Raw genomic sequence first — 14,268 nt, 5'->3', positions numbered from 1 at the left:
CTTCATACCGGGGGGAAGTGGTTTGCTTCCTCCTCATCCTCGACAATACATCATCAAACACTGTGTCAACATCAAAAATCAAAAGTATGTACGTATGTGTGTTCGTATATCCCAAAAAGTACACATATTACAAAAAATAACTTTCCAATATTTGTTTAATTATAAACAAACTTAAAATATACAAAGCATGCCCCCGTTTTATTCCAGTATTGACTTCATAAAGTTGTGAAACAAAGCATGCAAATCATCACATTTTTAAGGATACCTCTACATTGGTAATTGTTTGCATATTCTAGTCGGCGTCTTCATAAGGTCTACGAGAATACATCAATCTATATGAAAATATATTTATCCCATATTGGATAATCAATAGGTACAATTTTATTCCAGGCCCAGGTGAATTATCAAAGCTATTGTTATAAAGTTATTAGAGTTGTGACTTGGTGAATGTTTCCATTTTATCTAATCTTAGTATTGTAGGTGGGTCAAATGCAGGACAAGAATTTAACCACAGTAGTGTGGGATCAATTCAAAAGGACATGGTCTATTGGGTCTATTGTAAATATCTGCTCCAACCCTCCGTCTGCTAGATCAACAGTGTGCTTGTGTGCATAGCCAAAGCAGCTCATGGAGGTCTTGGAGGCCCTGTAAACAGCTCTTATTTGTCAAGGGAAGTCTTGTGGAGCAGGTCTCCATCTCTCAGGTTTTACAGCTCTTTTGTAAGTGTATACTGTTGGCCTGGCAGAGGTATTTAGGTTTTTGTGTTGGTTTGGCAGAGATCCTGTTTCATGTCTGAAAAGGTCTACTGGACTTCTGAAAAACTTTTTAGGCGTTTGGCAAATTGCAGGTTGGTGGAGCTCCGGTCCATCTTGTAGACGGGCTCCAGGGAGAAGAGAAGCTTGACCTTGTTGATGTCCGGGATATGAGGTAGCAGGAGGACATCAGGTACAGAGGCTCCTTTCTCAACTGCCTGATGTTTCCTGTTCCTCTGCGATCCTCTTCAGGTTTGGTGAGGAGGTGGAGGTGTCTCCATGTGAGCCATGTTTAGAGCCACGCCTTCTCAGGTCACTGGATTCGCCATCTTTCGAATTAGCAAGCATTGATTGTGCCAATGACTGGGAACCAGAGAAGAAAAACAAATATAAGGACAACTCCTCAAATCTAAATCTAAAATTCCAGTTTAAAAAAAGAAAAGGGGAAAAAAAAGGACAGAATTCATCAAAATTAAAAGGAGAAAAATATTAATTATGCTAAATTTACAGTGCAAAGCGAAGTTAAGAGAAAACAAAGAAAGGCCTGGTTCTCTCCAGCAGAGGGAAGTAACAGGGAAGTTAAAATGACAGGAGAACAAAATGTCTACGTGGTTCTCAGCCAGAGCCTCCTTGGCCATGTAGTGCTCCCTCTTGATCTTCAGCTCCACCTCCTCTGGGATGTCAGGAACCAGTAGGTCAATCAGGCCACTGATGAAGAAGACCACATGCTGAGGAAGAGGGGGAAGCACAATCATCTCAGTTATATGACGGGCAGGGTTTTCTGAGCGAAGAGAATTTGCCACCAAACGTATTCATAGTAATGTTTTTGTGTGTGTAAGACCTCAAAGACGATGACGAAGGTCAGTCGTATGGCAAGCAGGTGATAGAACTCGGGAAGGAAGTGACCGCTTTCATCCCTGAAACCGTGATACCTGCAGGAATTCAGGATTTAAGATTAGTAGTAATTATTTTTAGGGGCGTTAATAATTAACCAATTATCACGTAATGACAATCAATGAAGAATACATTTAACAGTGTGTCGCCTGCTGGGGTTATGATGTCGTGCTCTCATACTTTGGATCAAGCCCCTCAGTGTCTGATGGCCAGTAGTTTCTCTGTGATGTAGCTAACCTGCAGGGTGTGTGATGCTGTTCCTGGGTGTAGCTGACTGGTGAAGTTGACAGGGTGAAGTTGACAAATCCATGTAGTGAGTCTCTGGTGTAGCGGTAATAGAGGCGAGGCACGAACGAGGAGGTGAATGCGATTAGGAAGGCCTGCACACACCCACACACGCAAAACATTTCCATCTGAATTAAAAGCAGAACGTTTTCAAAAAAAAAAAAAAAACACACATTCACACACTCACATTGGTGAGGACCGCCGTGTGAGTGATGAACTGCAGGATGGAGAACCAGATGCCGATGTTCTGGGCTCGTTCTGCCACTGGGCGGCGATATTCTGCAACAAACTTCTGAGCGTCCAAGCGCACCTCCACCCAGTTATTAATGAGAGCGAAGAGCGGAGCGATGGGACACGCTGCCACGAAGATGGTGATGAACCCAAACTGGATGACTGAGGAGAGGAGGGGAAGAAGGCAGAAGACAGGACAGCATGGAGACAATTAGTGTGGGAAAATATAAATGATAGTCCTGAGGGTGGCGCCAGAGGAAAGGCCTGTTGATGATGATGATGATGATGATACATCTTACTCTAATTCTTGGCTTTCAGGTGTTTAGTATTGTGTAATATCTGACGTTCATAATGATACACAATATGATAGTTTGATGTATATATAGCTATTTTAATTATGACAGGTGATCTTTGATCAGAGACACTCCATGCAATAAATGAGACTTTTCAGTGCGGACACTGAGGGTATTGAAAACTCCCAGAATGCTTTGTGCCACAGTGTTGACTTCAGTCGTCCACACACTGATTCTGCCGGACTTAAGTTTGTGTTGTTTACGAGCGAGACTCACCCATCTCCAGGTACTCGCTGAAGAGTCCCTCACACATCAGCAGCTGGTAGTCCGACTCCCATGGACACAACTTCTCCTCCTTCACAGTCTTCGGTGCTTCCTCTCCTTCCTCCCCCTTTGTTTCTTTCACACGTGGGCTGCTTTTCCTCTTCTGCCACCAGACTTTCACCTTCCTGTGTGTATCAATGTTCACAGCTGCTTAATGTGTTTACAGAATTCCACTGGAGCTTTACACCAACAGAATGTGAAGTTCCGTGCCAGGCTGTTTGTTCCAGCAGTGCACTCTGGGTGAAGTTATGGTAACAGTCCTTGACTTTTGATCAAAGCAGTCTACTGATTGTTCAACCAAAACAGTTTCATGTCTATCACAACTTTGGAATCAGACCAGTGTGTGTGTGTGTGTGTGTGTGTGTGTGTGTGTGTGTGTGTGTGTGTGTGTGTGTGTGTGTGTGTGTGCATGCTTACGGTACAAGGAACTCCTGCATATTGTTGATCAGCTGTTTTCCCACCATGATGACGCACAGCTCCTGAGCCAATTCAATCAGACATCCACCTGCTCCACACTTACACGCACACACAGACACACATTCACACACAGTTACACACACACATCGCTGCTAAATAGTGCAATGTCGAAATGAAATCATGAAATACTACTTTGATGGTGTAAAGTGAAAATAAAGAATAAAGTGGAAAAGATGTCAATTTAAATTATTTAACTTTTATTTTGGAAAGTGCCGTTTCATGACATTCTATCATTTCATTAGTTTCTTTTTCTTGTTAGCTTTTTTAGTATATTCCTACTGTTCTAAAAGTTTCCTTTTATATCCCATCAGCATAACACAAACTCACATCTTCATTCCGGACTCCAAACAGAGTGTCATAGTGTCCTGGGTAACCAACAAACCTGAGCACAGATGGAGACAGACACACACACACATGCAGACAGTAGTGAATATCAAAAGTAGGAAAATGTCTGCAGGAAAGAACATTAGCCTTAGCATGAGTCTTCATCAGTGTGAGGAGATAAACCCCAGTGCTCACCTGCCTTTGAAGAAGGCGATGTAGATGGGGGAGGAGTAGAAGTTAACAAACTGGAAGATGAACACTTTGAAGATGAACATGTCTTCATATTTAGTCTGAGTGCGATGCATCTCTGTAAGGAAACAAATGGAACATTCCACTCAGGCTCTGACGTAATTAATTCAGGAATTAACTTTTTCATTTGATTTATTCTTTTCTTCCAAACTTAGAGGAATAAAAAAAGAAAACAGCTCAGAAACCTCATATTTCTGAGGGAAAATTAAAATAAGAAGTATTGATAATCATATTACCCCACAAAAAACAATACACATCCCAAAAAAAAAAAAAAAATGACGCTTTATGACTGCAAACATTATGATTCACAGTTAAAGTGTCAGGGAAAACTTCACAAAAACACTTCCAAACACAGAACGCTGTTGAATAAGTAGTAGTAGTTTTTATGAATAAAGATGAGGAGGAGGCTCTCACTTTGATGAAGGTGAAAGTGTGACTTACCCCAGGCGGTGAGCAAATGAGCCAGAGAAGTATAAATCCGAGACAACATCAGGATGACCAGCAGGTTCAAAACTGAACCCGTCAAACTGGCGATTCTCCCCGCCTACAGACAGAGAGAGACAGACAGAGAGAGACAGACAGATAGAAACAGACGGAGACAGACAGAGACAGACCGAGTTGGTTGATTTTAAAGTTATGTTGTCTAAAGTAAACCAAAGTTAGCAATCTGTGGTGTTCCTCAGGGAAACATCCTCATCCCACTGTTCTTTCAGATATCATTCAATTTAAACAAGCACTGTGGTATTTAGTTATATTCTACAGGTGTCCATCTTTTCCAAATTCAAAGAAGCCCTTAAGCTTCGCTCAGCAGAAAGACAAGAAGTATTTTTTTCCCACCCATATTCCAACAACAGGGATGTGATCCAATCACATGATGCTGCAGCATCCTACATTTTCAATATGACCTTACAGAGATAAACTCAGGCTAAACAAACATAACCTTAACTCTGGATGTAAGGTGAAGTGGTGCTACTATGTTCTTCTGTTTGGTCTAGCCTAGCTTAGTTTAGCATTAAGACTGGAGGCATGGGGGTTAAACTGCTCAGCAGGTCTTTCAAGTCCTCAAGTACAAGCACAGCATGGCCTATTTTCCCATGTCTCCCTACTCTACCCACATCTGATTAGCTACATCAGATACAGAGGAGGATTTATACCACAGGGATCACTACATGACATTTTTTAAAAACAAAAATTAATTGACGTACAATCAGTTAATTTGATCAAGATGACTAATCATGCCTGATTGAGTTAATTGCATTGAGGAAGAGCAGCAAGAGAAGGAAGCATGCAGCACTGTGGTACTTGTGAACTATAACTGAGGGTTTGAGTCATCAAATGACATCATCCATCTTCCAAGTACCAATAAATAAATGCTGGTTGTGTATTAGGTGCTGAACTCACAGAGACGCTGAGGAAGCTCAAGGTCGATTTGTAGATGACGATGGTCAGGATAATTCGGTACAGAATGATGGCGATGAGAAAGATCAGCACCACTACCATCTGCACAGAGGAAGGAAAATTCAGGAATTCGTCCCAACCCAACATGAGGAGAGCTGGCTCTGGGGTCAGAGGTCACAGGTCTTACCATAAAAACCATAATCATGCAGCCTGTGAAGATTCGGTTCAGTCGTCTATTTTCAGGGAAGTAGGGTTCCTCTGCTCCAGTCACCGGGTTCCTTATGGTCATGGGCGCCAAGGTGCTGAACTCTGGCCGAGGTCGTTGCTGTGGGGGGGTAGGGGTCAGAGGTCAATATAGGGAAATGTCAATTGGGAGCATGTGCAGGAAACTTTCATTCCATCAATTCAGCAGCTTCAGATTCAATTTAGTATTGAAATAAACGCAACAGCTTTTCAACAGAAACTGACATACATCAAGATGATCCACGCCATATTGGAGGTGATACTTAAACACAGAGCAAGAGTGCGAGGTGACACAGGTGTTATGGTGTCCTACCTCCACATCGTCAAAGTCTGTACAGTCCCAGCGGTGAGAGAGAGACGAACACGTCCTCTTCCAGTACTCGAGGAAGGTGACAGCCCACAGAGACATGAAAGCACTGAAAAACACTGTGCCTCCGTTATCAAAGAGCACGCCGGCCTACAGAGAGACAGCCAGGTGGTCAGACAGATACACAGACAGTGTGACACGGTTACAAACAGACAGACAGACAGACAGACAGACAGACATATACCTTATAGAGAACACAGATGCTGGAGTAGTTCCAGTGGGTGCAGATGTTACAGAGAGGACACATGATGAAACGGTCTCCACTGTTACACACCTCTTTCCTACACACACACAGAGTCATCATCATCATCATCACGGTACATTTACAATTATCAGAATCTTGTGCATACACGTACATACACTGCTACAAACACAAACCAACACCATACATACATTAGCTGGTGGGAGAATGAGAGTGGAGGCATAGACTCATTCTGACAAAAGCTGGTTGTATTTCAGTCCAAATGGAAGTAAGACACAGTTTAAGTTTGTACTTACGCTGGCACATCATTGACCATCAGCCAGAAACCGAACACGAAGACAACCGTGCCAATCAAGGATGCAGGCAAGAGCCAGGCTGTATAGAAACCTACAGCCAGATACAGGGTTACTATAGAAACCTACAGCCATGTGCATTGCATTGCCCTTGTGACTAAAAAGAACTGGCAGTGCACAACTGACTTGTGTTAATGGTAACAGTACTTGCAGTAGTAGTTTTATGAATGTTTAGTAGAGTGATGGTGTAGTTACCAAGCCAGGCAAAGTAGAGGGCTATCTTCTCTCCAAAATACTCCCTGATGTGGTCCAGAGGCTGGTAACATTTCCAACAGGACCACTGGGCCCAGTAACCATATAGGATCTGCCTCAGACCCAGAGACTGGGGGGACACCGGAGAGGACGGTCGCTCAAAATCACCCTGAAGACAGAGAAAGACAGTGATACAGGCAGACAGACAGAGAGAGAGCGAAAGAGAGAGAGATTGACAAACAGACAGATAGACAGGTACTCAACAGATCCAGTAGGATACCTGCGTTGTGCTGTGATCACAGCTTTTGTGTTGAAATGCTTCCATACAAGAATGTCACAGTATTAATCAGCTGTAAGCAGACAGACTGACCTCGTGCAGGGGGTAGGCGGCGGAGAAGGCTCCCTCATTCAGCAGTCGGTCTATTCCAACCTCCCCTTTCCTCACAGAGCCATAAGGCGTCCTGGCCAGGATCTCATACAACTGAAGAAGAAAAACAAATCATCTCAACAGCTATCAGACACAACATCAGGGCAGCAGCACTGCACATGGTCCCCTCACAGTGGAGGTCATGTGTACTGTACTGTAATGTGGTACAGTGGGTAAACTGTATATTACACACTGATCCACATTGTAAAACCTATGTTCTGTGATGGACTCTGATGTCATCTGTAAGAATCTATAAAATAACATTTGAAATTGTGTGAAGTTGTTTTTGTTGCCTAGTCTGACACACACACATCAGAATGAACCTCATTGAGAGAGAATTTGTGAAAGGCAACATGAGGACAGACTGGTTTGTGAAGTAGCTGGTGGATTGTGTGTCTGTGTCTGTCTGTGGTTTGTTGATGTGTTTTAATAGCCTGAAGATTGTGGATATTGGCACAGTGTGTTTCTAATAAGCTGGAGCTCACACACATTACAGCAGGGGTCTACAATGTTTCTCAGGCAAAGGACCCCCAGTTTTACAAAACGATGAACGCAGGGTCAACTTTTTCAGTATTTTATCAATATTCCCCAATTTTCCCCAAATTCACACAAATTGATGCCATTGCAGCCTGGATGCTGTGTTTGACATGTTTTAGCTCTCTAGCTCCTTCCTTGTCCAAGATATGGGCTTTTCTGGTTTTCTATAGGGTTAGAACACAACAACGGCGGGGTCAACTTTCTCAGAATTTTGTCAACATTCCCCAATTAGCCCCATGTTGAATCCATGTTAATGTGTATTTAAAGACATTTAAATTTGTTGGTTAAAAAAAACCACAAAAAATTACAAAAATGTGTCTTATCAACCACAAATTTTGATAGAAGATTAGATATATAGAAGATATATATATATGTATAGAAGATTAGATATATAGAAGATATATATACGTATAGAAGATTAGATTTTTTTTTTTTTTTTTCTTTTTTTTTAAAAGGGACATCAATTCAAATTCCCATGACCTTATCATTGCCTTTATAGCATTTTGCATTTTGTTAGTATGCAAAATAGGCCAACTCTTCAACTCTGCCTTGCTGCAACACTGCTATGCACACCAAGTGAAAACAGTGTTAGGCACTGTGTGTAAGGGCCCATCCTGTAATGCCTACAGTGATCTGCCATGTTCACTGGGTGTGAGTGTGTCAAACCAGCTGTGAGTACAATCACATATTTGCATGTTACAGGAGTGTTGCTGGATGCATTTTCCTGGGGCTACAACCTCAAGTTTTGAAAATATTTATCTTCAGCACAAACTCAATATTAGCTTACACAACAAACACAGGAACACAAGAGAAAGCTGGACAGGTTCACACCCTGAGTGTGTCTTATTATGTGCTTTTGCAATAGACACATTCTGTCACTGTCATACGTCAACGAGCATTACTGAGGATGACCAAAGCATGGGTTTGTGTGAAATAGATGTACAACTACATAATGAAACACACAACACATCTCATAGAGCCATGAAGATCATTGCACACACTTACATCATAGTATTCACGTTGCTTTATGTGCTCCTCTGCAGTGTGTGTTTGCATGTGTGTGTTTGTTGAGTAAGTGGAGTCCAGGTCAGGTCCTGTCCTGGGAGTAACTAATGATGCATAAGCCTACACTACTACTACTACTACTACCACTAGACTCTAATCCTGTCAAACCTACCACCCCTTCTTTAAACACGGTAACAGGATGACTGGATCTTTCCATAGAAAACACTGTGTAAATCTGTGTAAATTTAACACACAACTCGCACGCACTCTGGATGTTGGTTCTATGTCTAACTTGACATAAGGAGCATTCATAGAAGAGTTAGCCAAGTTTAAGGATTATTTAAGCAGTCTGAACCCCAATCAGGCAAATAAACAGATATTTGAGGCCATAAACTCAGAGGTTTAAGGCAGCCTGACTGTCTGTGCGACTGCATCAAACACAGCCATGATCATGACACAGAGAGAGTCAAAGGATGGCAACTCACACTGGTTTTTTTTTGGAAGAAAGGTGGAATACCAACCAAGAAGAGGCTTGATAAACTACGTCAACTCTCCACTATCCAGCAAGCAACAAGCGGTACTGCAGGGCGTCGACACACCAACCGCTGCATGTCACAGATGCTTGTAACATGTAGGACAATCGTCAGAAATAACTGTGCGGGCCAGGCAGAGATCGCATCAAAGTCAAGACAATGTGGAACACAAAGTGGAACTTCTCTCAGACGGGTATCTCTGTCCTGACACGTGCGTAGGCCGCAAAAGTGGGACTGAGAACAATGGTCAGTGTTATCTGCTGTCTTTCTCTGGTGACATCATCACTTTAAGCTGGAAATAGATGCAGTAACCTCTGAAGGGGGAGTGCATGTGGCACTGACTGACCTGACAGAGGAAACTCAGAATAACCAAAGTATCAGAGGTGGCAGACAGTAAAGGGTTGATCTTTAAAGTTCGGAATATGTGATGTCATCTCTGCTGTCACGTCGTCTCTCAGCTGAATAGGATTCACCTTAGGTTTCCTTCATCACGATCATTCATGAAGTCTAACCTTTTTATAGGAAGATGTGTTCAGATGTGTGTGTGTGTTGACTCACCACTTGGTGTCTCTGAGTGGTCTTGAAGAATGTCTCTTGGTTTTCACTGCCCAGGAACCTGCATACAGAAAATGGGTCCTAAACACAGGGGTGACCCCTCACCTTTCCTCCAGCAAATCCAGGACAAAACCTCTACTTTGACACAGGAAATATCAACATCTATCACTGTAATGGAGCGATGTTCACATACTGCTCTAAAGCACAGGTTCCAACCCGTTGTTCGACCCTATGTATGACCCCCCCTCTTGGACTTTCCTGTTGCCCGATGAGCCCCCCACTACCTCCTTAGGACAGCTTGCTGAGAAGTATTGGTGTGTTGTTACCTCTTGATTTTGTTGGTCTTGAACGGGCAGGTGTAAAAGTCTGGTGGGGGGTTTGGGACGTCCTGGCTCATTGGGTTTGGGATGGACAGCTTCTCCAGGAGCTGCTCCGACCAGTTGGTGGCAGGCATGCTGACAACCTGCAGGTGACCAGACAAACAAACATACAACCAGCCGATGATGATGATGATGACGGAGAGGTGATGTCAGAGATGTCAGAGAATAGATTTCAAAATACTATTGCTCGTCCTTACATCATTGAAATATGCCACAGAAATGCTTTTACAATAAGAATCCTCTAGACCACTCAAGTCATCTGGGACCTTCTGGGTCTGTTAACTGTCCCCAGATAACAACAGAGAGAACAAAACATAGAGAAGCAGCATTTAGCTACTATGCAACAAATGGAGCTGGAGTAAACTTCTAGAAAATGTCAGACTTGCACTGATTTCCCCAAACAAGTTGTTTTTTTATATCCGTCTTTAAGGCAGATTTGCCTCAGTCAGAACAGTTACATACCGTTCATATCTAGCACCAATGAGTCAAACTCAAACACGACAGGTACACATAAGGAGATGTGGGTCAGTTTTACCTGCAATGGGACTCGCAGGCTGATCTCCTCAGCATAATAACAAAGAACGCTCCAGGATGCGCTGAGGAGAACATAACAGATCTTGGTCTTTGCCTGAAGATCCTCCGTCTGACAGAAAGATGGGGACAGAGAGACAGACAGGGGCAGAGAGACAGACAGGAGCAGAGAAAGCAATCAGTAAAGGTCACAGGGGAATTTTACAATGCGACAGGTTTCGCTCACCTGCTCTACAAAGATTCCAGAGGATTGAAGCTTGGATATGAACTCTTCCCTCCACTTCTTGTGAGTAGAGACATTTTTCTCATTCTCCTTCTGGACCGTGTTCGTTTCTTCCCACACCAACACATAATCTGACCAATAAGAGTGCAACGTTAATACAACAAGAAGAACTGAGTACTGGTTTGAATAAAAGCGTCCACAAATTGATGTCTGAAGGCCGAGGACCTCCACCTATCTCTTTACTGTACAAACATCCTGATTGGACCGGCTCCACCACGGCTGTACTGTGTGAGCCAATATTGACACAGGAACATTGAGAAGCTCACCAACACGTGTCGCTCCATCGCTGAACACATTTCGGTCCTTAGGCTTGACTGGAGGATCCTGCCGAAATGATAAGAAGAGATAAAAACGGATTCAAACACAGACAGAATCAGGGTTTCTGTGTTTGCTGTATGTCAGATTGTGAGATAACGTCAAGCGGGAGAAGAGGAAACATATGTAGAGCATGTTTGCTCACTCGCACACGCTCCGTCTCACATACACATGCACAAACACACACTTACTAAACATGAGACACTGAAAATGTTCAGGAATAATAGGATGTTTGTCTGTCTGTCTGTCTGTCTGTCTGTCTGACACTCGTCTGTGTGCACGTCTAAGTCTAGGGGCTCAGTTTGTTGCTTTTCTTCACATTTCTCCAACAATCGTTATCTTTCATCTGTTTCCAGATCCGGATGTAATTTCAAGAAACTTCCCGTCTTCCAGCTGATTTTCATTGGGAGCAGGCTGAAATAACTTTTTTTCCACCAACAGACTTTGAGACTAAATGATTTCATACTCTTCTTCATTATTAAAACCATTTAGTCCTCTCACGTTTAAAATACTACCAATAAGTGCAAGCCTATAGAAACAAATTTAGTCATAACGCCTTAATCATCCCATTAACCACACTAACACACACACACACACACACACACACACACACACACACACACACACACACACACACACACACACCCTATTGTTGTTCAGACCTCCTGAGAACAAAGGGAGGAAAATAAAAATGTCATTACAGCAAAAATAAATAAATAAAAATTGCGTGTTTCGAAGCTTTTACAAGCCCACACTGAAGAAAAAAGGGCAGATTAGAGACAAAAACACAGAATCAACGATGTTTGAAAAATTTAAAATATAACAAGTGTCAAGGTGGTGTAAGATTCTGGCAGATGGACTGGCTGCTAGGGTGACGTGGTGAAGTGGACTGAGTCTAGTCTGAGTTTGGTCTGAAGAAGGATCATCTGTGCTATGTAGAGGACGAGGACAGAATATTACAGAAAGTGTCCCAATGTCTAGTTCATGGGAAACTGAAGAATAAGACGATCGCTGCACTCATCACACTAAATGATAGAACTTTCTTCCACACAAGTGTTCATGTGATCCAGTTTAGATTCAGTTCTTCACTCATTGCGTCCAAGCAGCTGATTCTCTAAAGTCTGATTGTTCAAAAGGGAATACTGGATTATTAAAAAATACTGATTTATCTTCATCTTGACCATTAAGTCCTTTTCATCAATGGTCAGATTGATGGTTGTGTCATTTACAGTGTTGACATGGCATCACTCAATGAGCTAAACTTTGTTTTGTCTGTCCCTGTCAAGACACACTTCCTGCTTCCTGTTTCTAAAGCCATAAGAGCAAAAACACACAGGCGTAGACACGCAAACACACACACACAAGGTTTCAAATACAGTCTGCAGGCCATTACATGGTGGCTACAAACAATCCCGTACTTGTTTGAAGGTTTGTGTCCAGATTTTCACACAACGCTGCAACTTCAAAATGTAAAAGGAGCTTTGTTTATTTAAAAGGCCTTTGTGAAGCCAGAGTGTAACCACAGGCTGCAGCAGGGATGGTACCTTGATGCTGCCATAGTTCTGGTCCTTGTCAGGGGGTAAGGTGATGAGCGTGGTGCTGTCATCCCTCTCCTCCCCGCGCCTCCTCATCATCCTTCACCTCCTCCTCCTCCTCGCAGCAGCTGCCCAAAACTGCAGGAAAGGTGCACAGGACACAAACACCAAATGTGCAGAGGTCAGAATGTCCAGAAACAGTGGGGGGAATCAAAAATGGGTCTCAAACACTTCATGAGGTTTGTAATTTATGAAGAATATGAGATCATAAACGGTCCTCCGCAGTGAAAGTCTTCTTTCCTTATCTGGCCTCCACATGCTATCCTGTTTGGGAAGACATTTCCCTGTGAAACAGAGCTTATTAATGAGCTTATTTAAGCAGGACGCCTGTTTGAAAATGAGGCCGCACCCATGAAATAATAACATTTATCTTGACTTATGATAACGATCTCAACTAATTGAGTTCAAAATAAACAGGTGAGCGGGAAGCCAAAGTACAGTTTGTTTCAAAACGGTGCCTGCTGTTTAGACAGACAGAGTCACATATTTGCAGGGTCACAACATGTCGCATAACACTTCATAACACTTCACTGAGACAAACTCCTTTTAAATATACCGAGTTACCGTTCGGGGTATCGTCAAAATGTTATTGTCTTTAATTTGGTCATTCTTTTCTGGGAATAAAAAGTCATATATTAGCTTCTAAATGTCCGGACCATTAAATTAAACAGAATATCTTTGCGACGGTTTGTTGTTGTTTGATATCGGTTAAGTTTATTAACTAGTTAATTAGTGACTAGTTCATTTTTCTTTTAACTAATTAACTTTTGAACACAAGCAATGCGCGTGCTAAGACAGTGTTTATCTTTGTTATGATGTCATATATGGAGTTAAATTACAAGAATAAAGTGTGTGAGCGCAGTCAGCGGGACTCACCTGTGCGTGGATCCGCCGCCGCGTCTCTATCTAGGAGGCTCCGTCACTCCGCTCGCGCGTCACGTATTTATGACACGCGGGGGGAGCAGACCGGATGCAGGTCTGCACCAGGCCCCGCCCATCGCACGAGCGCCCTAAAACCTTAAACCAATATGAAACCGACGCAGTGGATAAGCCAGACAGACGCGCAGGTTACGCACATCCTGATGCAGCCTCCACCAAGGCCGAGTTAACACCTCATCCATCTGTCAGAAATGAACTATAACTCAACACACACTCTGTTTTACATGTCTGGTCACCCCTCATAGCCATTTGCTGCATAACAACAAATGGCTATGTCTCCATTTTGATTGGCTGAGCTGTTGTACGTTTCCTGTTGAGGGCGCGGCTGTGATGATGGGCCACATGTGGCAGTGATGGTAACTAAGTGTTTGTGATTACTCTGCAGCTTAAAGGCCGAATAAACACACTGACAGGCTTCTGTTTATCTGCAGCAGGTTAAACAAATGTTGTATACAGAGCGTTGTCTCTGTCTTTGTCTATAAAATGTCTATCAAAATGTCTGTTTGATGGACTGTTTTATGACATTTGCGTCTAATGGAAAAAGAATGTTCCTGGACTGAAACATTTTGAATTTGAGACTGTGG

The 14,268-nt window shown here is 42.8% G+C and overlaps 1 protein-coding gene across 1 annotated transcript; it reads right to left on the bottom strand.

Moving 5' to 3' along the window:
- Positions 1 to 869: 869 nt before the first annotated feature.
- On the bottom strand, positions 870 to 13,841 carry ano7 (anoctamin 7). Its single transcript, XM_076146525.1, has 24 exons — positions 13,622 to 13,841; positions 12,695 to 12,823; positions 11,102 to 11,159; positions 10,779 to 10,906; positions 10,557 to 10,664; positions 9,968 to 10,104; positions 9,645 to 9,702; positions 6,955 to 7,065; positions 6,588 to 6,753; positions 6,336 to 6,426; positions 6,022 to 6,118; positions 5,784 to 5,927; positions 5,415 to 5,552; positions 5,231 to 5,329; positions 4,271 to 4,373; positions 3,776 to 3,887; positions 3,584 to 3,638; positions 3,197 to 3,294; positions 2,732 to 2,904; positions 2,119 to 2,324; positions 1,884 to 2,026; positions 1,594 to 1,684; positions 1,361 to 1,480; positions 870 to 1,115 (listed from the first exon to the last, which is right to left on the bottom strand). Exons 2-24 carry the CDS (start codon positions 12,782 to 12,784, stop codon positions 963 to 965), a joined length of 2,679 nt encoding a protein of 892 aa, XP_076002640.1. The 5' UTR covers positions 12,785 to 12,823; positions 13,622 to 13,841; the 3' UTR covers positions 870 to 962.
- Between the last annotated feature and the right edge of the window lie 427 nt (positions 13,842 to 14,268).

The sequence above is a fragment of the Genypterus blacodes genome, unplaced genomic scaffold (assembly GCF_046128005.1).
Source record: "Genypterus blacodes isolate CSIRO-AG114 ecotype Tasmania unplaced genomic scaffold, CSIRO-AGI_Gbla_v1 ptg000032l_1, whole genome shotgun sequence".
Lineage (NCBI taxonomy): Eukaryota > Metazoa > Chordata > Actinopteri > Ophidiiformes > Ophidiidae > Genypterus > Genypterus blacodes.
This window is presented reverse-complemented; position numbering and strand designations above follow the sequence as displayed.

What these genes read in the sequence shown, in the direction of transcription:
- ano7 (XM_076146525.1), bottom strand. Translation starts at nt 12,784, where the DNA reads ATGATGAGGAGGCGCGGGGAGGAGAGGGATGACAGCACCACGCTCATC. An exon ending in CCTCTACTTTGCCTGGCTTG is followed by an intron (nt 6,427 to 6,587) that starts GTAACTACACCA and finishes ATCTGGCTGTAG; the next exon opens with GTTTCTATACAGCCTGGCTC. An exon ending in GCATCTGTGTTCTCTATAAG is followed by an intron (nt 5,928 to 6,021) that starts GTATATGTCTGT and finishes GTCTCTCTGTAG; the next exon opens with GCCGGCGTGCTCTTTGATAA.